Source organism: Lissotriton vulgaris, chromosome 3_1 (genome assembly GCF_964263255.1).
Source record: "Lissotriton vulgaris chromosome 3_1, aLisVul1.2, whole genome shotgun sequence".
NCBI lineage: Eukaryota > Metazoa > Chordata > Amphibia > Caudata > Salamandridae > Lissotriton > Lissotriton vulgaris.
Genome location: NC_141689.1, coordinates 1,059,734,474 through 1,059,761,164, shown reverse-complemented (window position 1 = coordinate 1,059,761,164; position 26,691 = coordinate 1,059,734,474). Strand labels below are relative to the sequence as shown.

Genomic DNA, 26,691 nt, shown 5'->3' with positions numbered 1-26,691 from the left:
GAGGAGGCAAAAGAGAAGAGCGACGAAAAGGGCAATTGTCTTTGAGCTATGCATTTTGTCAGTCTTTGGGTCTTTGTAGTGGGTCTTTGGACGTCCAGTTGCTTCCATCACCTTCATGTCGGGCGCTTCCATCATCTTCTTGTTGGGAGCTTTCATCTCCTTCAAGAGGCTCGGTGACGGGCAAGACCACAAACTTCGTCTAGCTTCTCTCCTGATAACCTTAGTAGTGTTAGGCTACCGCTCTGAGATTTTTGACTTAGTCAGTGGTCTGCTTGGCCGAAGCGCTCTCCTTTCGACGTAAGTTGTACCCTTCTCTGGATGGCACAGTGGGATCAGGAAATTCTGTCAATTCAAGTGTCTCTGTGTCAGGGTAGCAACTCAGGGCTGGTCTGTCTTTGTTCAGGAGCTCTTCTTGGGTGTCCACGTCTTCGGTCGCTGTCAGAGTCGATGATATCCGCTTACAGTGGTGTGCATGCAGCCAATTTTGTTTCCCTTCCACTCGGAGTGCAGTTCGGGTGGTGATCAAGACTTGCCATGGGCCCGTCCACCTGGGTTCCAGACTCTTCGTCCTTTGGAAATTTCGAATCAAGACAAACTCTCCGGGTTGGATGTCGTGTCCGGGGCCCCTGGATGCGTCTAGTATGGCTTGCTGCACTTGTTGGTGGATAACAGTGTTTTTGGCAAATTATGTAGATAATCAGACATGAGGATGTCCGGTACATCATGGATGGATTTTTGCTTTGGTGTGGCCCAGATATTCATGGGTCGGCCAAAGACAACCTCATAGGGAGTCAGGTGGTGCTTGGTAGGGGTGGAGCACATTGATAGCAATGCCAGTGGGAGGGCGTCTGGCCATTTCAGTCCTGTGGTGGCGACTATCTTTGCTAGCTTGAGTTTCAGGGTGGCGTTATGTCGTTCTATTAGGCCTGCAGATTGGGGGTGGAAGACTGCGTGAAAATTTTGTTTTACACCCAACCCTTTCAAGATACGTTGGATAACTTTGGCTACAAAGTGGGGGCCGTTGTCGCTCCATAAAATTCGACAAAGGCCATAGCGTGGGAAGAATTCTTTCAATAACACCTTTGCAGTAGTGATGGCGGTATTGTCCCGCATGGGATAGGCTTCCACCCATCTGCTGAACGCACACACAATGACGAGTACGTATTTCAAACTGTGGCATCTTTCTAGCTGAATGTAGTCCATTTGGAGGACTTCGAAGGGATGGTCAGGGACCCCAAACTCACCCCGAGGTACTACAGTCCCTTTTCCTGGGTTGTGTTGCAGACATATCAGGAATTGTTGAACCAAGTGTTTTGCTGCGTCTGCTATTTTGTCGTTGTGCCAAATTCTGGAAACAAGTTCAGTCATGGGAGGAGATCCTATGTGTGCCGGGGAGTGCGTCATGGTCAGTATGGGGATCAGATAGGAATTGGGTAACAACCATTTGTTTGCGTCTTTCGTCCGCCAGCAGCCTTCATCGTCTTTTAGTCCCACCCGTGCCCATTCAGTCAATTTGTGTGGTGTGCTGGCCATTTGAATGTCCCTAATAGTCTCCCTAGCGTCCTTCCACTTTTCTGCTTGTGACCTGGTCACATACATGCGTGTTGTCGTCCTATTCTTGGCCGTGGTCCAGGCAGTGATGTCAGCCAGTGCGTTCCCCTGCCCCACAATGTCTGTCACCTTTTTGTGTGCCTGGCACTTGATGACAACTAACTGTTTGGGGAGGAGGACTGCTTCAGTCAGGGGGGAGACTAGATCTCCGTGTAAGATCGGTGTTCCATGTGAGGTCAAAAATCCTCTTTCCTTCCATAAGAGCCCAAAATGATGAACCACCCCAAAGGCTTACTGGCTGTCGGTGTATATGTTGGCTGTCGTTCCTGCTGCTAAAATACATGCTCGTGTGAGGGCAATCAGTTCTGCCGCCTGTGCGGATCGTTGTGTAATGCGAGCTGTCTCAACTATGGTTCGGGCTGTGGTAACTGCATAAGCAGCTGAGGTGGTGCCGTCGGGGAGTTTGATGCATGAGCCATCTACCCATAGCTCTCCGTCTGGTTCTGGGAAGGCAGTGTCTCGGAGGTCAACTCTACTCCTAGTCTGTTCGTCCGTGAGGGTCACACATTTGTGTATAGGAGTCACATTGGGATCGTTCTCAGGTAGGTGTAACAGGGTGGCCGGGTTCAGGGTGGTCCATCTTTTCAATGTTATGTGGGGTGCCAGTAGAGTCAACTCATACCCAGTCAGTCGTGCGCTAGTCAGATGCTGAGTCTTAGTCTGGTTCAGGAGGGTGTCAACCGAGTGGGGTACTAACACTGTGAGGGGGTTCCAAAGCACGATTCCTTCACTCTGTTGAATAGAGACAGCAGCGGCGGCTACAGCTCGAAGGTAGGCAGGCAAAGCTCTGGCTATGGGATCAAGAGTGGCAGAGAAGTAAGCACAAGGGCGTTGTTTGGGACCGATGGATTGAGTTAGAACAGATAAAGCACATCCCTCCCTTTCGTGAGTGTAGAGGGAGAAGGGCTTGGAGTAGTCTGGGGTTCCTAGAACTGGTGCTGAGCAAAGGGCATCTCGTAATTCTTTGAAGGAAGATTGGCATTCGGGGGTCCAAGGGAGTGGGAAGGGGACATCTTTGGCCAGAAGGGAAAGTAAGGGCTTAACAATGAGGCTGAAGTTTGGCAACCATTGTCGACAGAATGAGGTAAGGCCCACTAGAGAGCGGACTTACTTCTGGTTCTTAGCTACGGGGGTTTCCAAAATGGTCAGAATTCTGTCGGGCGTAAGTTTCCTCCCGTCTTTGGACAAGAGGTGGCCTAGGTATGTTACTTGGGGTTGGCAGAATTGCAATTTCTTTCTGGAGACCTTGTGACCATTCTCTGCGAGGAAGTGTAGGAGTTGGATGGTAGCTGTGACTGCAAGTCGAGTGGTGTCAGCTGCTAGAAGGATATCATTTACGTACTGTATCAACACCACTCCATCCGGTAGCTGAACTGCGTCTAGCTGTCTTTTGAGGGCCTGACTGTAGATGCTGGGACTTTCAGTGTAGCCTTGGGGTGCTCCACAGAATCTGTATGAGCAGGATTTTAGGGTGAAGCCGAAGAGGTAGCGGCTGTCTGTGTGGATGGGTATGGAAAAGAAAGCATTCTTGAGATCAATTACAGTGAAGGTGGTGACGGTGGACGGAATCAGGGTCAGAATGGTGGTGATGTCAGAGACTATGGGGTACTGAGGCACGACTACTTTGTTAACCTCTCGTAGGTCGATGATGAAGCGGTACGCTTTCTCATCTCCCTCACCTTGCTTCTTTACAATGGGTAGGTTAGGGCTGTTGCAAACATTACTGACTACTTCCTCTACCACTGCTGCATCCACTAGGGACTGGATGATCTTTACCAATGCCTTCTCGCCTTCGTGTGATATCCGATACTGTGGGAGCTTTGGGAGCGTAGCGTCCTGCTGTACAGTCACATGTACAGGGTCAATCATCATGCGTCATACGTCCGAGTCAGTTTTTGCCCATAAGTACGGGGGTAACGTGTCAAGCAGTGGAGCTGTGCTGATGACGAGCTGAGCTCGTCATGAATAATGTAAAATAGCAATGTCCAGCACAGGCTGGAAATTGCCTTAGCAGCCAAGGTGTTAAGGGTTTCCGTCCCGGGTCTCGCTGTTTATCTATGCCATCGAGTTGTATCCAGGTATGTCCGAACAGCTCAAGGTGGTCGACTTTCCGGATTTGCTTCCACACATCAGCTGGCAGACATAGCCCGAAAAACAAGTCGATGTCTGCTAGGGTCATAATTGTCGATCCTAAGGCTGTACTTAGTTCTGTGTAAAAGGCAGTTGGGTTCTTCCGTAAGTCTTGCAAGGATTTTCGGAAGGGCAGGATGTCTTGTCGATCCCATGGTTGGTAGACCCAGTTATATACTGCCCTTCCCTTTGCATCTTGATGATTAATGTTGCTGTGTGTTCCCTGACCTCGTGGGGGGACCCAGTAGGGAGCAGCCACTTTTCTAGGCATCATCGATTCAATCTTCTCTGTTTGGGGTTCAGTCGTTACAGGAGTCATAGTCTTAGCTACCTGTCTTTGTTCGGTGAGGTGGCGGAAAACTTCAAGCGTATGTGAGAAGAGGTCCGTCACATCACACTCACTTTCATCTCCAATATCAACTTTCCTATATAAGGCCGCGAGGCGTTCAGGGCTTTTATTCTGATATCTCTCCTCATAGGCAGTGGGGGTGTGATAGCAAAATCGCACGACAAAGTGTCGTCTATGGCTATCGGCATATGAATTATACATATCCGATATATACTCTTCGCTTTCCTACCGTTCCACCAGCGTTTTCACTACTTTATCAATCCCAGGTCGTTCACTTTTGCTCAAACGGTTCATTCTCGTGGAATCTTTTCTTTTAGCTTCGGGTTCGTCCAGCGTTTCTGCTGGTGCTATGCTTAGTACGAGAGGCTCGGCCGGCACTGAGGCCTTAGAGACCGTGGCCCTGGCACTTCCTTCACTTGGGTTTGGGGGTTGTGGATGCTGTACTAAAGGATGGGAGGGAGCATATGGAGGGGGCATATAGATGATTGGGGGACCTAATAATAAATCATCGTTTGCTTTTTGCTTTGAGGGTAGCTCGGGGTAGAGCGTGGAGGGTGTTCTAACAGGGCATTGGCCCGATGTTTCGGACTCTCGTTCTCTCTTGACTCTCTCTCTTTCTTTGATCTCTTCTTCTAGTTTTCTACCAGCTAGGTGAGCTGCTTTCCATAGTTCTTTGTCTGTTTTCGCTTTGTCTCTCTTTTTACGTTGCATTGCTTCTTTGCGCCACATGCCGAGACTATCAAGCATGGTTGGCGTGGTTTTATGTTTACGAAGGGCTATTTCTAGAGCTTCTATTTTATTTATATCAAAAGATCCTATCAGTGGCCACTGACTTTCTCGATCTTTCTTGGTATTTTTATGCCATAGTTTACTATAGGCTACGGCGACTAATCCATATTTCGTGAACATGTCCTTATTAGGGGTGCCTTCCAGTCGAGCTGGATGATCCACCTCTAATAAACGGTCCGGGCTAAACCAACTACCAATCAGTGGGGAGAAGATAGGCATGATGTATAGCGGTCAAAAAGATTTCAAACAATAGTGGACAAAGGTCTGCACTACCTATCCTTCGCTACTTGCAAAGACTAGACAAAATATTTCTATTCTACGTTATTTGCAAATAGGGAATATCTCAAGAGAACCAAAATCCAAACAAACAATCAGTGGGGAGAAGATAGGCGCGGCGTATTATCAGCCCTTACCGATATGGACAAAAGTCTGTGCTACCTATCCTTCACTACCTTCAAAGGGAGAGAGAATATTTCTATTCTTCACCGTTTGCAGGCAGAGAATGTCTCAAAAAACAATCAATATCGTTAACCGAGGTTAAGCGATACAATCAAAGAGTAATACTAGTATTTTCAAACAATCATTTCGCAATTCGTTGTGTTACACGACCTTACCCGGACCGTATGGACAGTTTCCCGTCTTCCACTTCCAGCGCCCGATCGTCCTCTATTCTCCATTGTTGCCGCGGCACTCCTGAGGGTTCCCAGTCAGGACCGTAGATCACTCGAGAGAGGTCTGCTCGGAACCGGTGAAGTTCGGATGATCGGCTGCCAGACGAGGGTCTATCGGGCAGGAGCTCTTCCCGATCGTTGCAGTCGTTCACTCTGTCGTCAGGACCTCTCCTACTGGATCCACGTGTCGCTGATGGCTTCACGCTTGGGACGCCAATTGCGGAAAAAGCAGTTCTTATAGATAACCTTTAGACGCTGCTTGGCGTTAGTCGCCTCTCATACTATTCAAGGATTTAACAAATAAAGAGGCAGGCGCTGGAAACTGGAAAAGCGGGAAACAAGCTTTATTCCATCGGAACAGAACATGTCAGATCAGACAAACAGGGTATCGTCTCGAGGTGCTCTAACTGCATCTCCGAGGCCTGGCCTCTTATACACAGGTTTATGACTTTTATTGTAGTTTATTACATATGGCACATTCTTGCAAATGCTTTGATGTAAGGAAGGGACATCCTCGGAATCCCCGCTTCAGGCCCGTTCCCACACATATCTACAGTAGAAGTCCCCACCCCAATCTCAGCAGGAGATGACTATTGCGCAGCTGGACATTCCACCGGTTCCCGGAATGTGTGCGATCGATCGGATCCCATGGGGTGGAAGCATTGATTAATCTTAGCTCCTTTGAAGAGCAACAGAATATGCCCCCTCCTTATTTATTACATGGTGCGAAGGTATTATCTGTTCTGTGGGGAAAACTTGCAATCACCGGAATTTGGTGCTGGGATAACAGCCGAAATAACAGACTACGGACCCCCGGTATCTCTGAATAAATTTCTTCCGTACTCGTAATGTAGGCCATAGTCCTTAAAAAGAATCGTAATGTATGTACAAGGATAAATAAATGTATTATTATTTTTTTCTTTTTGATGCTGTGCAGCCTCGACGAAGAAGCATTTTCAGCACCGATAGAAAATCATTAACAGAGCAGATAGGCCCGTACTGCTTTTAAAAGGTGAAACCGATTTGGGCAACGGGGAATGTTCGATATTTTAATTAGGCGTGACTGAAAAATATTGTGTTTCGGTTGCAGCAATTATCTCTGTCATACAGTAGTGAGAGTTTTTGGGAAAGCGTTCTGACCGTCTGCGTGCCTTGGATGAACGTGAACAATGGGGCAGATTTACGAGCCCCTTTGCGCCACTTTTGCGTCACTTTTCCCATGTTAAAAGTGACGGGAAAGTGGCGCAAGCTGCTTGTAAATCTGCCCGTCGTCTTTTCGTTTCTGTCAGATGAATGGCGTATGTTTTAGGTGCAACGACGTCTAGTTTTTAAAGTTTGTAAGGGATTTTTGATAATGGAAACGAGCAATCAAACATTTATCTGATCTGGTGACTATGTTTTCTGAAAATGCTTGCAAAATAGTGTTCACTGAGATGTTTGGAGGGAGCTATTATATGAGATGGCTAGTTCCTCACTAACACGCATTAGAAAAATTGAAACAATTTGAAAACATATTTGTGAACAACCACGATAGAAAGTGAAGGCATGCATTCGATCATCCATTCATCCTCTTTCTGGCAGTGAAACACTGCTGAGTGAAGTTACGCTTGATTTGTGACGAAATATCTTGTGAAGGTTGGCTTCAGAGGGTAGTTAGAATTGTTCGACATTGTAAAAATCTTGCTTTCATTAATGTAGCGTGATAGGACTATTCTCCTTTTTGTCCGCAAGGTGGCAGTAAAACACCAGCAGCCCAATTTTAATGTTTGTAGCTAATAATCCAAGTATATACACACCTCACCGAAAAAGTTCCACTTCAATTATTTCCGTATTTGTGGTTGTTTCTTAACACCCATGTCAAGGTATTTAATGTTGTAAATCACGTGTCCTCATTGTTGTAACTTTTGTACCAATGTATAAACCCGAACAGTAATTGTTATATTGTTATCCTTTCAACAATGATATGACACATATTAAAGAGAGTGCAGAAAGCTGCTTGTAACAATTTGTGCTTCAGTCAGCTGTAGTATTTACCTCAAATTAAAAAAAAACAGACCACATCCCACAAGGTTCAGTCCTTGTTCCTGTGCTTTTCTAGAGCAATACTGTATCTCCTGGTAGCATTACTTTCTCCTTAGTTTTCTTGTACCATCTCTACCCAAATTTGCTTCTTTTTTAAAAAATGTTACCCATGCGCTTCAAGATTTTCCATCTCTGCTTCATGGTCATTTTTCAAAGGATCAGGGGCGGCTCCTCCATGTGTGCGGAGGAGCGTCGCCACACTGCTTTCTCGCAGTGCGAAAAGCAGAAACATAAAATGGTTTGAATGGCATTTTCGGGCACATGCATCAATATTGTATTTTGCGATTCCTTAATTGCGAAAAATAAGGAATTGCAATTAAGGGATTGCAAAATGCAATGCATCAAAAAATCGCTCAAAAAATAGCGATTCCCTAAAATTCCTTAATTGTGATTCTCTAATTGAGAATCGCAATTAAGGAATACCACTCCATTCATTCCTATGGGCCTAGAGGCTCATAGGAATGAATGGGAATTACATTCTTAATTTGCGATTCACCATTAGAAATTCGCAAATTAAGAATGCAATTTCAAGGGTGCAGGGGTGTCCAAAGGACACCCTGCTGCACCCCTGAAATAAGCTTAGAAGTACATTTTGTACACTCACATGCCCCAAGGGCATGTGTGTGTGTAAAATGGAACTTTGAAAAATGCACTTTTGTGCATTTTTCACAGTTTTCGCAAATTACCATGAAGGTCAACTTCATGGTAATTTGCAACTCTTATTTGCGAATTCGCAAATTTTAAAAGTTTGATGCATTGCATTTAAGGAATCTCAATTTGAGATTCCTTAAATGCAATCGCAATTTAAGAAATCGCATTTTTGCGATTTCTTAAATTGCGAGAACAACAAAATGCATAATGCATCCCAAAAATGGAAATTGCATTCGCAAACGGCCGAATTTTGCGATTTGCACCGTTTGCGAATGCAATTTCCTTTGATGCACGTGGGCCCAAATGTTCTGCTTCTCACACTGCGAGAAAGCAGAAGAAGGGTTTGGTTGGGAGCGGGCAGTTGGGCGGGTCTGCTGGAGTCCATGGGAGGAGTGGCTAAACCAATGTTGTGGGTGCTGTTTAGTCGCCCCCAGGGCCGAACAAACCAGTCATGCATACCCTCCCTTTTCTCCATTTAGGGTGCATGCAGCTTACATGGAGAAAACGGCCTACCCGCAAATGCATGTGTGGTCGGCGTCCCAGCCAATCACAACGCTGCCATTGCAGCACTGTGATTGGCTTGGGGAGGGGAGGGAGGTTGCTGTGGCTGCTTCCTGCGAGGACGACACAACGTGGGACCGGACCGCCGTATGTAAGTTTTAATTTTTTTTAATTTATAACCCCCGCCGCTCTATCCCCTCCCAACGCAAACCTGGCTCCCCACCTGGGATTTATGCCAGCCGCCACTGGCTTTCTCCGCTCATTAACTGAACTTTTGTAAGAGGATATTAACTACTTTCTCCTAAAATGGTACCCAGGGCTTTAAATGGGCCGGTACTCACCGGTACTGAGTACCGGCACTTCTTTGTTTTCTGGCCCTGAGTACCGAAACTTATTTTTCGGGCACGGAGAGTACCGGTACTCTCAGAAGCAGCAGGGCTCAGGCCCTGAAGTACGGGTAAAATGGAGCATGTTTATGTGCCGCTCTGGCTGGCAACAGCATGTGTATTTGTGTATTCTTGCGCTGGGATCAAAGGGCTTCAGCGCCCCCCACTCCCTCCCTCTCCTCGTGTGTTTCAGCCTGGGCTGAGACAGATTCCCTGGCACACTAACAGCCGCACCGCACCCGAGTACCTCACAGGTCTTTAAAAAACCATTTGCTTATTAATGAGGTTTTGTTGTGTTTTTCACCCATACTTAGAGCCCCTCCGGTGATGTGCTTTGCAGGGGTTGATTCACCCTTGATGAAACCCTGCTGTGTAGCCTGAATTAAGTCAGGCAGCACAGTAAGAGAATCTTTCTAACAGTTCTCTGTCCCTGGTGTCTTGAGAGGGCCGGTGTGAAGGTGAGCCTTCACAAAAAAGTGTAAACGTTCGTGCTCACCAGACCCTATCTCAAAACCGGGAAATTTGTTCATGTTTGCAATAAGTGTCGGCACACCGGGGCATTTCCCGAACACTCGGGACTGTCCCGGCAAATCCGGGACGCCTGGTCACCATGAATTAGTGAGTACCTGCACTTTTAATGTTCCATTCAAAGCACTGATGGCACCGTCATCTTTTACATCACGTAAAATGTGCCCCAGACACTCAACTCGAACGTGCCTGCTAGAAACCTTGGTGTGCTACTCAACCATACTTTGTGCTTAGATTGTTTCACTGTAACAATAAAACGAACTCTAACATTCCCTTCCACACTGACAGAACATTGATATCTTCACTGGTCGTCAGTAAGCTGGATTGCTGCATTGGTTTATTAGGGGAAACAGCCTTTACAACAAGGTTTTTTTCTCGCTGTATCTTTACCAAGCATGTTTTTAAAACGCATATGCTTTTACAACAGATGCCTTTTTATCACGTATTTTAGGTATGTTCGAGGGTGTGGGGGGTCTCACCCACAAATACATTGCTTATATATATAAATATATATATATAAACAATCTGTGGTAAATGCATGCGTTGTAAAAGCATATGCGATCTAAAAAAATGTGATGTGGGATAAAAAATGCATGGTAAAGGCATGCAGAGTATTTCCCTGCATTGCTCCGTCATACAACCGCTTATTATTGAGTCACCCCCTGCATTCATTCTTTCTAGTGGATAAGGTAATACATTGCAACACTGTGCCCTCTTACAGTCTCCCTAGACATACCTCTATCTACAGTATCACCACCAGGCTGGATGGCTATCTGTTCAAAACAGAGCCCAGTGTATAGCTCTTGTTCTAGTCGTCGAATATGTGAATGGGCTATGCCCCACTTAGCCATAATTCTCCCTCCCTGCAATCGTCGCTAATAGACGCACCTCCCTGCATGACCTCAAAGTTCTGTTCTTTTAACATGCTTGGACCTCATCTCTGAAAATCACTCCTCAGTGACTTGTGCTCCAGCTTCTCTCCCAACTTTTATGTTTGCTGAGAATTGGAGAAAATGTACTCCAGGAACCCATAAACTGGGGATCAGGGTGTAGCAGAGGAAAGGAGGGGGTGTCACAAGGGGTAGCGCTTGAAAAGCAGGGTCTGACAGTCAACTTATACATTTTTTATTTTTTAATGCTGCGAAGAAAGTGGCAACAAGGGCATATGTGACAGTAAATCTCTTGTAACTTACCTAGTTGGTCACAAAGAGGCTGAATTTTAACCCCTTCCATGCTGATGGCGGCCAGGAGCCGTAATGGCACACAGTGCTCATGTGCTGATGAGAGCTCCCGGCCATCATGACCGCACCCGCGATCGGAATGTGCTGCACAGGCGCAGAATCGCAGCCGCGCCCAAGGGGTTAAAATATCTTATGAGAGAAAAGATACTGGCTACAAAGATCTTTGTGTGTCCAGCAATTGTGAGGGGATTTCAATAGTGGTAAGATAAATCGAGTAGTTAAGAGAGTTCTGTGTTTTGTCCAGTCACAGTTTGGACTCCTGAAGTACCATAGTGGGTTAAAGTGCCTGCTGCAAAGCACAGCATGCAACAACCAGATCACAGGTTTGTATTTATTTAGCTAGGTAAGTAGGCTACTGATTTTGACAGTGAGATAATTGTGTTACTTTCAGTTCATAAGTAGCAAGACTTGTAATATAGCACAATAATATATTTACTGGCATCAAATAGCTGCATACAACCTGTAAGTTATGGGGTAAGATCCTTATTGTTTTTTCCTCAATCTGTAGTTATTCTGAGATTGCAATGAAGGGTTACTTTCTCAAGTAATAAAGTATTGTTAGTACATACATCACAATCACTCCATTACATTTTATTTCGAGACTTTGTCTTTTTCTCAGCCACAATCACTCCATTACATTTTATATCCAGACTTTGTCTTTTTCTCAGCCATTAACTCTCTCTCTCTCTCTCTCTCTCTCTCTCTCTCTCTCTTTCTCTCTCTCCCTCTCTCTCTCTCTCTCTCTCTCTCACTCTCTCTCTCTCTCTCTCTATATATATATATATATCTTATGAGTACAAATATACACAATATACAATTCCTACACGTTATAACCCACTGTGTCCTAAGTAACATTTCCTGAACGTTGATTTACACAGGTGTTATTTATTGTGCCTCTATGTGCGGATGTAAAGTGGTCTGACACCCTACACTGGGGTGAAAAGTGCTCTGAACTGATTACATTTAAAAAGTACTATATGTCATTTAAATCAATATTTGTGTAATTACTCACACACATAGATACATCTCACATCCTTACAGTGCATGCATATCTCTTACAAACCTGTCTCCAGATCATAGTTTCCCTAAAGTACTTGTGAAGTGATAAGCAGTGCTCCTTTGTTTCCTTCCATGGGTCCCAGCCAATATAATAACTGAATAAAAGAAGTGCTGATGGCATTTAAATCAGGCCTTTGATTTGGGACCAGCTGCAGGTGGAAAAAAGAAAGCCCCTTGTTGCCTGCAGGTTGCTGTTCCGAGTGGAATACAAACACTGAGCGGGCACTGCTGAATTACGCCTCATTGTCAGAACATGGCACCAGGACAAATTCAGCATGTTTCCTTTGGACGGCCAGTATTAGCTACTGGAACTAAGGTGCATATTAGCAAGGGCGTCTTTGCTGCTTTAGCAGCACTTTTTGCCGCTAAAGCGGCGATATTTCAATCGCCCTATCAGCAAGCTGTCGCTAACAGCTTTCTGGCGAAAGCGACCTTTTTGGGGGCCACTTTGCATGTCAGCGATATTTATCGCTAATGACATGCAAAGTAGGCATTCCCAACCAAAAGACCATGGAAACAGCTGCTAACAGACCTAATACCTATTAGAAATTAGGCACCGGCCCCGGTTAGTGATGCAAAAAGTCGCGCTAAATGGGGTTATCGCAGGAATTTTTACGCCTGCTAGAATCCTCACTTACCCATTATTTTCAATGGGAGGTGGATTCTAAGGCTAAATCCTCCCCTGCCTATTAGCAAGCTTTATGTCAGCGATAAAAGTTTTATTGCTGTTTTACTTGTGTTTTTGGTGGATTTCGCCGCTATCGCTGGATCTTTTATCGCATTGGAGAAAAACGTTAGTAATAAAGTGCTATCTCCGCGATAGACAGCGATAAGAAAATATGCGCTAAGCGCGATTTGCGATATTTATCACACCCTCTTGCTAATATGCCCGTAAGTTCCAGGGGTTCCAGTAGATTCCCCCTCCTCTCAGCACTGGGTTTGCTCTAAAACATTCCTTCTTAAACAAGGGGAATTTGACTAGTCCTTCATAACAATCCTGTTTTTCATCTCCCCTTCCAATGCCAACTACCAATGCCGACCATGTCTCTTATGTAAATATACGTATTGTAAGATATTAATGTATGTAGCGTGCCATACTGTAAGCAGTGTCTTGTCTCAGTACTTACATGATACCAACCGCAAGTCGGTCCTATTTATTTTATCCACCAAATTGTTTATTTTCAGCTAGGAAGTGCAAAGCAGCATTTCTTGCCAAAATGAACATGCTGCTATTTTTCAAACAATGTAAGACTAAAAAGTTGAGAACAGCAGGGATGGGGTTTGAGGAGCTCTTTTGGAACTGCTGATTTTTTTGATCTGCCTTTAAAAGGAATGTGATTTTTCCATAACAGCTTCAAAGAAGGGGTTGGGCATATTATCAAGAACGACGTTAAAAATTATCGCTGGTTTAGCGATAATAGAAGTGCATGTTCTGGTGTGAGCATGGGATCCTATTGGAATTCTCCAGGGCATATTATCAAGCCCATTATCGCCGCTTTAGCAGCAGTTTTCTGCTGCTAAACCAGCGGTAATTTTAACGCCGTCCTTGATAATATGCCCCCCGTTCGTGTGAGTTGTTTTCACTTAACACTGCACTCAATTGAATGCCAAGCTTTCTATGTGTGTTGAATGGAGTGTTGCATGTTGGAGTAAATTTACAGAGTGCAACCGAATTTCTGTATTACAGCTTAAACCGTACATCTTTTGAGTGCACTATGGTGCTCCTGTCATACGGACGACGGGGGTGTAAAGTTATGGGGTTGCACCCAATGTCATGAGAGTGACCAAAACATCTCTAGAATATTTCCCTCTTTAAATTTTGGTCAGGGCGAAGGTGTTTTCTTGATAAACATCTCTATCAGTGCTGTGAATTAGAGATTTATATGAAACGAGAAATCAATTAGTCCTAAATTTATTCATGGATTTCAGGCCCAGCAATCAATGCAAGTCCACTCAGTGGACTCAAGGGGACCAAGTTAATTCCTGTTAATGTGTCTGAGGGGGATTACCATTGATGCTCTATGTTTTCCCTTTTCTTAGCTGAAAGAGGACATCATGCAAGAACGGAGGATGGAGAGGAGACTTTCCTGCCCGGGCGAAAAGAACAGAAGCCCAAATAGAAGGCTCTCATTCCCGCTGGTCATGCCGAAAATGGAACACTCGAAGGTTACTGGGTATGACTACAAAGTCTTCCAGGTTAGTGCAAATAACGTTTCCCTGTCAGGAAGGCAGAAAAAATACTTCGGGCTTATTTACAAGCCCCTTGCGCCGTCAGTGCGTCACTTTTTCCCCATTTTAATAGTGACGTAGCAACGGAGCACGGGGCTTGTAAATAAGCCCCTGCCTGTTCTGACGCGCGCGTGACTGACACAAGCTGTTCTTCAGAAAGGCTGGAGCAACAGTGCGTGAGCTGCAAGACTGGAACATCGAACTCTCAACCATTTTTTCTATTTGTATTTTGAATCAGAGCAAAGGAAACATGGATATAGCCTTGAATTATGCCTTTTGGGGCAGATTTACAAGCAGCTTGCGTCATTTTCCTGTCACTTTTAACATTGGAAAAGTGACGCAAAAGTGGCGCAAAGGGGCTCGTAAATCTGCCCCGTAATGTTTGACTGTGTTAGCCTTTTGAACAGGTTAATGAATTACCAGCAAACCGAGGCATACTGAAAAAGGCCACTGTAGAATCCAAAATCAGCCTAGGCTAAATTGTTCTAAGCAGCTCTATACTGCAGGAGGCCAAAACTAGGGTAGAGTTAAGGGGGCTTTCAGGGTTGCTTTATGTCTGCCCTTCCTGTTTAGTCTCCAACCCTACAGCCCACAGAGAAAATGCCAGAGTGGCAGAATGGCCAGTCTGGCTCCTTACGGATGTTGTAGCAGTGTTAGGTTTACAAAACTGAGAATCGTATGTCTGATTCATAACTGTTTACCACTAATGTCTAATACTTTGCTGACCAAAATGGCTTCACTGACAGAATATCGACCTGGCAAATATCGAGATACAAAAATATTGGGATCAAAACATCAATGACAAAAATATCATCATATCTTTATAGTGGGAAGTACAAAATTATTGCGAAGAATAAAATTGATGTCATTGATAGAGTTGTGTTAAATATTAATGTTAAAATATATATAAGATAAAATATTAAACACATATATTAAATAGTAACATTAATTAAAAACATATACACATATTTTATATATATATATATTAACAATAATAAGAAATAAACTTAATTTGAAAAAGTTAAACACACATATATAATAATTCATATATATCTACATATATTTACTTACAAAAATGTTATCAAACTAATCATTTTAATTTCTATTATACTTTAAAAATAACACAAAATAAATTAATATATATATACATATACCATTAACATAAAGTGGTTGAATCTGATGTTGCTCAGAAGGGCTCCGAATCGGATTCAGGTTTGCCAAATCTGATCCGGAGCCCTTGTTTCCGACCCACTCATTCCCAGTTCCGAACAACCAAATGCGATGCATGGAAACAGCGCTGACCAAATCGGTTCCGGTAGGCATTCGGACAGGACGAGCTTTCCGGATCTGATTCGTACAGCTATATGTACTTAGTTTCAGAATGAGTGAGTACATTGAACGATTCGGCTAGCCTTTCTAATTTGGTTTGACCGGAACAAATTGGCTGCCGCAATCGGTCTTTGGGGATTAGCAGGCCTCCCTTCACCTGGGGCCCTCCGAATCAGACCCGTGGGGGTACCCGTGGGTCCCCTCTTCCCCCCCATGCACAATGTGGCAGGCACAATGGGGTGCCCGCCACGGGGTGCATGTTTTTCCACAATTACACTTTTCTTAATGGAACATGTGTTCGCGTTCGGAACACAGGCTCCCATTGACGTCAATTGGAGTCCGACCGAATCGTATTCGGAAGCATCCGGATGCATCATACTCGCTCGGTTGGACTCCTCTGAACTGAGTCGTCTGGAAAGCATTCCAGAACCAATTCAGACGCAATGCTTTCTGAACAAGATCGGAATTGGGACCAATCTTTAAAAAACAAACCGTTCTAATTAAATTAAAGAAAACAACGTAAAATTCTTTAAATTTAGTCAAAATTATTTTATGCATTAATAATATTAACAATGAAAAATATAATTTTAAATAAAATAAAACATAATATTATAAATTATAACAGCATAAAATAAATTATAAAATATAAAATGTAATACATATACTACTGTTGGATAGCGGAGCAGTATTATTTACTATTCCCACTCTAGTCAGTACAATAGTAGTGAAAGTGTTGGATTGCAGAGGGGCAACATTTACTATTTCCACTCCAATAAGTGCAACAGTAGTGAAATTGTTGGAAAGTGGAGGGGTAACATTGACTGTTTCTACTCCAATAAATGCAAATATTATTATAAATAAAATACGAAAAATAATTTTCCTACACATATTTTTATTTAGAAATTATTTATTAACAAAAACATTATTTATTACCTAGCTTTAGTTTAGTTACTTACCACCCTATAACACCTCAAAACTCACAACCTGCATCCAAAAAATGATATACACTATTAATATAAATATTCAACAATAAACTAATTTTAATTAATCAAATGTTAATTATAATCAATTAAAGTACTTCCCACAATTTACCCCCACGCAACCCACTCATAACATTTGCCAAGAAATATTTACACAATTATCATTAACTATTAAATTAATAATTAATAAAATAATAATTATGAATTGCTTAAAATTAATTTACATCCCACCCCATAGCCCTACAAAACCCACACCCCACATCAAATATAAAAAAAACCTTCCAACCTTTACCCCTTTAATCCCCACAACTGGTCACTAAAATTAAACGTAAAAAAATTACTTCAATTAAATGATTAAGTGTTTAACAACTAATTATAAATGATTTAAAATGTATTTACTCCCCACCCTTGACCCCTATTTAAACCCAAAATCCACACCTAAAAACAATGTATTAAACAATTAACATAATTAATTATCAATGAATTAATATTGATTAATAGTACTCAACCAGTTAATAATTAATTATAATGATTAATTAAACAGAAATTACTTCCCACCCTTTCTCCCTATTGACCCCATAACCCACACCTAAAAAATGAATTACACAATAAACACAATTTATTATCAGTTACTTAATATATCTGAAAGAAACAGTTAGTTATAGATTCCTTACCTTAGAATCTCCCCCAGGCGTCAGACTGGATCCGAAAAGATTTTCATCAGCAGTACCCCTGTGCATCGGAAGGTGGCGTCGGTCGACTCCGCATTCGTCGTCAGTGTTGTGGTTTCCGGGATGACATCATGGTAGCTACATAGATGCCGCCCTCACAAGCTGATGCCAGTTTTGTTCTTTTTCCATGCCAGCAGGTGCAGATCCAAAGAGAAGGCTTTCACCAGTCAATTTGTGACTAAACTTTTTTCTAGGCTTTTGTCGACTTTGTTGTGTTAGAATCCTTCGACTCCTGGAGCACGAGGAATGTCCGGCCTTAAGGCTTGCGGTTCCTGTACCAGACTCATGTCGGTGACTGATTCGCACTGCCTGTCCCTCTACTGCCTGGAGTGCGACCATGACCCCAAGTCGTGCTCTGACTGCCGGACCAAGGCCCTGAAAACTTTGCGGGAGAGGTCCTGAAAGCTACTCGAGGCCCGGCAGTCAGCTCAATGCCGCTTGAGGTCCCGGTTGCGGAGGAGGTCGAGGGAACGGTCGCCGAGCCAGCACCACTGATCGTCAAAGTCTTCACACTTGGGGTCAAGTAAGTCGAAGCACAAAAAGAAATCAAAGAAACATCGTCACTCTTCGACTTCTCCCCGTCTGTCGGCCGATGCGAACAGGGATGCAGGTAGTGCCCCTCCTGCAGCTTCACGTGCGGAGCCCGCTGGGTCAACTCCAGGTTTCCCTTCCTTCCCGGGACCCAGTGGGACCCCTGCCCAGCTTCAGAGTTTCTACGAAGCAATGCATGCCATCTTTGGGCAGCCCGACTTCGCTGGCCCCACTTCGGGCCCTGCGGACTCGACTGGAGTCCCTGGGCCTTCAGCGTCAGTGGCTTCGGCCTCGGCGCCGCAGGGTCCCCTTGGATCCAGGCCTGGGTCCCCTTGGATCCAGGCCTGGATCCGGATCGGCGCCGATCGACCTCGTTACACCTTCCCGGCGCCGATTCCACCGGTTCCGATTCCACTGACACCACGTCCATCACTGGCGTTGGCTGTCTCCTCAGCCTACGTCGACTCCGGCCTCCACCTCGAGGTAGACACAGAGTCGGGCCAGTGTCAACCCATGCCAGATCTGTCGCTGACGGGTACTTTTGTTCCCCTGTTCTACCCTGGCTCTTTGAGATCAGATTGGTAGCCAGAAGAGGGTGAGGAGGACTGGTAGGGGTCTAGAGACCCTTTAAAATACCAGATGGAGTATGAGCAGGACTGGTGAGAGGAACTGAGGGATATCAGTGGTTTGGATACCTCACCAGACATTTGCATGTTGTCTCCTCCTAACGTGGCTACGGAGGAGGGACTGTCCTACGCAGTGGTTTTGCATAGGGTGGCTGAGGCTATCCACCTCGAGCTACCTACGGTGTCAGTCGGGACTAACCTCCTGACAGAGGTGCTTCAACCGGCGGTGAGCTCTTTGAAGCCCCTGCTGCTGTTTAATAAAGCCCTGACAGATATCCTTTTGGGCACTTGGCCCAGGCCCAACACAAGGGCTCCTGTGGACAGGATGATTGCCCGATGCCAGTGCCCAGCCCCGGGCATCCCCACTATTCCTTTCCCAAATCCCCACCCCTGAGAGCTTGGTAATCCAAGCTTCTACGCCCAATGGCACATTCCCTACCACACCTCCAGACAGGGAATACATAAAACTGGATCATCTTGGGAAGAAGATGTTTTCTTCCTCCAGCTTGGGACTGCGGTCAGTAAACACTGCATGTCTATTGGGCCATATACCCACTTTGTGTGGGAAACGGTTCCACAAGTCCTGCCTCAGTACCCGGAGGAGGCCCGGGCCATGCACTCTTGAGCGGTTGCTAAAGGGAGAGACGCAGTGAAGTTTACCATCCGCTGTGGGTTTGACACTGCCGACGCACTTCGCAGGATTATTGCCACGTCAGTAGCCCTTCGACGCTATGCCTGGTGGCTTTGAATGGTTTTTCAGGGGATGTTCAATTCACACTTATGTATTGTAAGAAAACAATGGTTTGGGTGGCCTAAAAGGTCCTGAATAGCAAGTTCTAATTCCAGTAGGGAATCAACTTAGGAGCAAGGTTTTGTAGTGTAACATGTAAAGGAATATTTATTTCATATTCTCATGGAAAAATAGGTTGCAGGTGCTCCCTTGAGTGACGGGGTACATAATGTGACTTGAGTGAACAAAGTGGAAATATACAAAATGTCACATAAAATAACAACAAGGTGTAATCCACGGAGCTATATACAATGGAGTGGGGGAATTTCCTTGGTTGGGTCGACGGCGTTTCGATCTTTAAGGATGTAAGATCATCAACAGGACATGGTGAGCCTTCCCTGAAATTAGTCTCTTTAATAGCTTTATTATAAAGTCCTTGGTATGCGAGTAACTCTCTTGCGATTTCTCAAGGAATGGATTGGAGGGTCAGTGTCATATTTTTCCTGGTGTCTTTACTGTGTACGAGTTCCTTGTCTAGGCGCCACGTTCACTGTGTCAGCTGCGGTCCATTTAGGCGCCTGCCTGTCTCGCTGCTCTGGCGTCTCTCACTCGGAAGACGCCAGAGCAGCAAGACAGGCAGGAACCTCACTCCGTCCGTGGACTACGGCGATTAACTTCCGGCGGGACCCCGTATGAAAAAACGTTCAGAATCTACTCAAAAGGCCAATAGAATATTGCCCCTGCCCTCGGCGCCAAGCGGGACCGCAGCTGACACAGTGAACGTGAGTCTGGGATATTGAGGCTACAATTCCAATCTTTCGGCACCTATCCCGGGTTTTAGTCAGAATGACACTGAGGCTGCTGGGCCTAAAGGCCTCCTGCATCCTGCTGGTCGATCATGCCAGGTGGTATATGCGGGATCTGCAGTGGGACCTGAAGTTCCAGTGGGCGCAGCATCAGGGGAATCTGTCCCATTGCGTCCAGCTCTCGGAGGGCACTGCAGGATAATTGCAGTGGTGGCTCACGAACCAGGATTGGGTCACGGGCAGATCCCTCTCCCTTTCCAACCAGAACACACAGTGGTGACAGATGCATCCCTTCTGGGTAAGCATGGGCAGAAAATCCGTTACGCTCGCGGATTTTGCGGATTTTCGGGAAATCCGCAATCCGCGAGATTTGCGAATTTCCCGCAAAATCCGCAAATCCGCGAGCAGCGGATTTTGCTCGCGCTGCTCGCACTGTTCGCGTGAGTTCGCGCCCCGCGAATAAGTGCAAAATTGCAGAAATACGATCTTAGAAAAACTGAAAGTAACTACTTACCAGGTTCAAAAGTTCAGGCACATCATTAGTAGCCATTTCCTGTAGTGCTTCCTGAGGGGCCCCTCCAGAGTTCAGTTGCCAGTTGAAACTATTATGTGACCCTGCTCTGAACCTCAGAATAGTTACACATATGCCACAAAGGTCCTGAATTACAGCTAAGGGAGACAAGCAGGAGCCAGGCTGGAAGTTAAAATCCATTAATCAGCCCCTAATTCATTATTGTCAGTTGGGGCAGGGCAGGTGTTGTAACTAATTTTGCAACAATGAAAGCACTTAGCAAGTGCAAAAGATCACTAATCAGGGCGCACTAAGGAAGCAGGTGCCAGCTAAAAAAATATTCTGTGACACTTTAATCAGCCCCAAATTAATTCAGGTCACTTGAGGCAGGGAAGGTGTGCTTTGCTTTGCCGAAAATAATGTATACTGGACAACCAGAGGGTGTGGTGATGAAACAGAGGGTGGCATGGGTGGGCCAGAGGGTGGCATGAGTAGTCAGAGAGTAGCAGTGGTGACAGAGAGTGGCAGTGATGAAGAAGAGTGTCCCAAACAGGCTGGACACGTAGAAACAACAAGTTCGCAAAACTTGCGACCCGACAGGTAAGTTCGCAAATTGCGAAATTGTAAAAACCCTCGCGAACTGGCAGAAACACGGGCGAACACAAAAAAAAAAAAATCCGCAAATTCGCTGGAATTCGCGGATTTTGCGGATTGCGAATCCGCAAATCCGCAAAATTCGCGGATTGCCAATCCGCAAAATCCGCTCATGCTTACTTCTGGGATGGGGTGGCCACATGGGAGAGGCAGCGATCTGTCTTGCGCTCAAAGCATTCCTTCCCTCTGTCCGGAAAGAGTAGTGCAGGTGTTCACTGACAACACCACCGCCATGTGATAATGCAACAAACAAGGTGGGGTGGGGCCATGGACCCTATGTCAAGAGGCCCTCGCCCTCAGGACATGGCTGAAACATGAGGTCATCTGTGAAAAGAGTGAAAGAAGGCACCCTGCCTGAGATTTATAAAGGTCCTAGCTAGAGGATCCAAACATTATGAAAGGGGGGTGATTAACCCAGAGGCTGAAACTGCACAGAACAAACACAAGGTCAATCTAAATAGTCTCAACAACATATATTAGAAAAATACATATTTTTTATTTCTTCCTTTTAGATATATTTTTTGATTTTCAAAAGACAAACATGTATAAATTAGATAGTGCTTTTGATTTCAAAGTGATACTTTAAGAACAGAAGAAAAGCCTATACAATTGGGAAAAACCGATACTATACTACAGAGACACAAAACATTATATTAGGCTGAATTAAGATCTACCCAGTACTGACCACACTTCAACCATACAACCACACTCATTCACAAGAAAGTTTACTCTATCTATTGTTTTAACATTCAACTTTCATTCATCCATTCATTCTTATAGTCCTGGCGTAGGCAACACTAGATGGTCAGTATGTTGCCTAAATCGGGAGGTTATTCCAGGCAGATGGTATTAATACGGGTCCTGATGTAGTTAGGACAGAGTGCTGTATTCCTGAAAACACATGCTGACGCGCGTTTCGGTGACAGGCCAATGTGGCCACACCTTCGTCAGGGCTGGGGCAGTGAGCTGGGCGGGGGACAGGAATAAAATCTGGAAGTAAAAAGCAGTGTCTTAATTTTATGTTCTAGCTATATATACAACAAAGCATTTCAACATACAATCTCATTTTTATAATTCATTTTAAATACACAAAACATCTTGGTGTGATACTTATAAGGTTGACTCTTTTGAAACTGTGCAGTATCAGACTATCTGGAAACACTCCCCATATGAGATTCCCTATTTCGTGGAATCCAAAAAAGCCACACTGATAGCCTAGGCTAAATGAACAATAGAGCATAGTTCACAACACAATACATGCAATTTGTTATGAATACATCCACACATTCATTCTCACACACCTAAGACCCAACGGTCGCATTTAGGCCCATTTATTTCAGTTTAGAGAGGAGGGTTTTAAGTCATTATTCTCATCACTGGAGTTAGACCCCTTCTCACAACACCCTCTTCCTTATTGCATTTTACGGTAATTCGGGAGACAGTATTAGCATTTTGGCAAAGGTGGTCTAGAATATACAAAGAATTTAACCTGTATCCTAATTTTACTTTTATTGACAATAAATCCCCGCCTCTAGCTGGAGTCTTTAACACTAGATAACTTAAAGGACCTCGTTCCTCTTATATTGAGTATAGTTCATATTTTCCTACTTTTGGCCTTTTGTCTGAGCCACTGTATTTATCAAATAACACAGAAAGAATGGCTAAATTCCCCTAATTTACCAGAGGGAGCCCCTCGGTTAATTTAACTAGGCTCTGCACAAAATAGTTTTGTTCATTTGGATTACCTGTTTGCTTTATTGAAAAAGCTTAAGGCGACAATAGAGTTCAAATAGCTTCACAAAGTCAGGAGGGGATGGATTCCAATTGTTACCTAACGAGGGGGTACACATAGTTATTATAGCCCATATGGAGATCATAAATTTCAGCAATACACTTGGAAAAAATGAAATTGGATTACCAAACTGTTAGGTCTCAACTAGGCGTCCTCTGGAAGGATTTAATTTAAAGGCACAGTGTTCTGACATGTGGCTCACATACGCCGTGTATCCAATGATATGAGGCGGCTGGTTGCTGTTCGTCGTACTCTCTAATTTGGAAAAGAGAGAGTGGATATAGCCTTATCCTATATACTTATAATTAGCAGTCGCGCCTCAATGCGTAAAGAACATACTAACGTGGTCGTACCTTGCGAGATGTTTCGCTGTTGGAATTTCTATCGTCAGTTAAGGGAAGTCCTATTGGCCATCAGACAAGGAGTGAGTCCGTGGCGTTACTGACTTTTATAACATCAATTCATGATAATCCTATTGATAGTAAAACGGGGGGATAAAGCCCATTAAATCTATAAATCGCCTAATTCAGTCTGAGAACAATAAAATTTCACTCAGTAATAATTACCTTCAAACACTGATTAGCTGCCTTCGGTATCGTAGATGGGGACGGGACGGTCGGGTCGAGTAATGTTAAGTGAGGTCCTGTTGATGGTCAAAAAAGGGAGAAAAGCCCATTAAATATCAGGATAGCCCTATTCATTACGGAGTCACCAGTTAGTTAACAGAATGGTTACCTTCAAGGCACAGAGCGGGGATCTTTAGATTGGATTCCACCGACAGGCAGAGAATGTAGGGTACGAATTGGGGAGCACAAATCCAATATCAGGAATCAAAAGTCAGCAGCCCCATTGGTAACACATTGGGTCGAGAAAGATCATAAAGAGCAAGAACTTCGTTGGTTTATCTTGGAAAAGATAAAAACCAGCCCAGGAACTGACTCCACTAACCTCCGAAAAAAACGGGAGGTATTCTGGATTTTCTACTTGAATGCTGTTGAAAAAGGACTTAATGAAGAATGTCCTTGGCACCAAGCAATTCTGTAGAAAACCCCTTGAGACCTGAATTTAAATACATATGAAAAATAGGGAACACTAAATATGCATAAAGCATGATGTGGAATCCTGTATCCTTGTGAAAGCATATATGACATAAAATGAATTATGAATATGGACCCGGGGTAACCTGATTACTCTTTGATCCCAAATGGTCTCTATGTGGGGAGTATAACAATTTGGCTTTTGCGCTATCGCGATTACTTTGGGCCGGTTTTCTCAAAATGGCCACGGCGAGGCTTCGCAACTTGTCCACAATGAGATCATTTTCAGCGCATAAACGTTCTATTGGTTTACACAATATGGCGGTCATTTATCGCGCTGGAGAAGAGAATCCCTTGCGATTGTTCGGCTACCGTCTATTGGTTTATCCAAGATGGCGGGGGGCTGTCTTACTGGGGAAAGGAGTCCCTTGTTTATGTTCTCTAATCCCATACTCAGCTGGGGAGACTTTAGGAAAGCGCGAAAAAAATGCCTATTTAAACGCTATTGAAGGGTGCACAGGCGAGTGTCCTGTATCCCGTAGTTGGTCGACCGGAGCAGTCGGCGGAACCCCATCTGAAAACGACGAACGACTCTATAATGGTAAGTGTTCCTGAGTGATTGCCCGATTCTTTATACGGAATTAGTAAACCCCTATACTCAATGGGCTTTATTCTTCTCATTCACTCCTAGGAACCCGAGTGAGACGTTTTACCCTTGTGACCTTAGGCTGACTATTGAAGTCGGTGGAATCCAATCTAAAGATCCCCGCTCTGTGCCTTGAAGGTAACCATTCTGTTAACTAACTGGTGACTCCGTAATGAATAGGGCTATCCTGATATTTAATGGGCTTTTCTCCTTTTTTTGACCATCAACAGGACCTCACTTAACATTACTCGACCCGACCGTCCCGTCCCCATCTACGATACCTAAGGCAGCTAATCAGTGTTTGAAGGTAATTATTACTGAGTGAAATTTTATTGTTCTCAGACTGAATTAGGCGATTTATAGATTTAATGGGCTTTATCCCCCCGTTTTACTATCAATAGGATTATCATGAATTGATGTTATAAAAGTCAGTAACGCGACGGGCTCACTCCTTGTCTGATGGCCAATAGGACTTCCCTTAACTGACGATAGAAATTCCAACAGCGAAACATCTCGCAAGGTACGACCACGTTAGTATGTTCTTTACGCATTGAGGCGCGACTGCTAATTATAAGTATATAGGATAAGGCTATATCCACTCTCTCTTTTCCAAATTAAAGAGTACGACGAACAGCAACCAGCCGCCTCATATCATTGGATACACGGCGTATGTGAGCCACATGTCAGAACACTGTGCCTTTAAATTAAATCCTTCCAGAGGACGCCTAGTTGAGACCTAACAGTTTGGTAATCCAATTTCATTTTTTCCAAGTGTATTGCTGAAATTTATGATCTCCATATGGGCTATAATAACTATGTGTACCCCTTGTTAGGTAACAATTGGAATCCATCCCCTCCTGACTTTGTGAAGCTATTTGAACTCTATCGTCGCCTTAAGCTTTTTCAATAAAGCAAACAGGTAATCCAAACGAACAAAACTATTTTGTGCAGAGCCTAGTTAAATTAACCTAGGGGCTCCCTCTGGTAAATTAGGGGAATTTAGCCATTCTTTCTGTGTTATTTGATAAATACAGTGGCTCAGACAAAAGGCCAAAAGTAGGAAAATATGAACTATACTCAATATAGGAGGAACGAGGTCCTTTAAGTTATCTAGTGTTAAAGACTCCAGCTAGAGGCGGGGATTTATTGTCAATAAAAGTAAAATTAGGATACAAGTTAAATTCTTTGTATATTCTAGACCACCTTTGCCAAAATGCTAATACTGTCTCCCGAATTACCGTAAAATGCAATTAGGAAGAGGGTGTTGTGAGAAGGGGTCTAACTCCAGTGATGAGAATAATGACTTAAAACCCTCCTCTCTAAACTGAAATAAATGGGCCTAAATGCGACCGTTGGGTCTTAGGTGTGTGAGAATGAATGTGTGGATGTATTCATAACCAATTGCATGTATTGTGTTGTGAACTATGCTCTATTGTTCATTTAGCCTAGGTTATAGGTGTGCCTTTTTTGGATTCCACGAAATAGGGAATCTCATATGGGGAGTGTTTCCAGATAGTCTGATACTGCACAGTTTCAAAAGAGTCAACCTTATAAGTATCACACCAAGATGTTTTGTGTATTTAAAATGAATTATAAAAATGAGATTGTATGTTGAAATGCTTTGTTGTATATATAGCTAGAACATAAAATTAAGACACTGCTTTTTACTTCCAGATTTTATTCCTGTCCCCCGCCCAGCTCACTGCCCCAGCCCTGACGAAGGTGTGGCCACATTGGCCTTTCACCGAAACGCGCGTCGGCATGTGTTTTCAGGAATACGGCACTCTGTCCTAACTACATCAGGACCCGTATTAATACCATCTGCCTGGAATAACCTCCCGATTTAGGCAACATACTGACCATCTAGTGTTGCCTACGCCAGGACTATAAGAATGAATGGATGAATGAAAGTTGAATGTTAAAACAATAGATAGAGTAAACTTTCTTGTGAATGAGTGTGGTTGTATGGTTGAAGTGTGGTCAGTACTGGGTAGATCTTAATTCAGCCTAATATAATGTTTTGTGTCTCTGTAGTATAATATCGGTTTTTCCCAATTGTATAGGCTTTTCTTCTGTTCTTAAAGTATCACT

At 44.1% G+C, this 26,691-nt stretch overlaps 1 protein-coding gene across 1 annotated transcript in view; it reads left to right on the top strand.

The window, feature by feature from the left end:
* The window catches only part of LOC147727391 (coiled-coil domain-containing protein 171-like), a 1,936,181-nt gene that overhangs the window by 1,574,396 nt on the left and 335,094 nt on the right, over nt 1–26,691 (top strand). Inside the window, exon 19 of the mRNA XM_086963620.1 lies at nt 14,039–14,194. Within this exon, the coding sequence (XP_086819746.1) occupies nt 14,039–14,194 (156 nt within the window). The remainder of the gene's footprint in view (nt 1–14,038; nt 14,195–26,691) is intronic.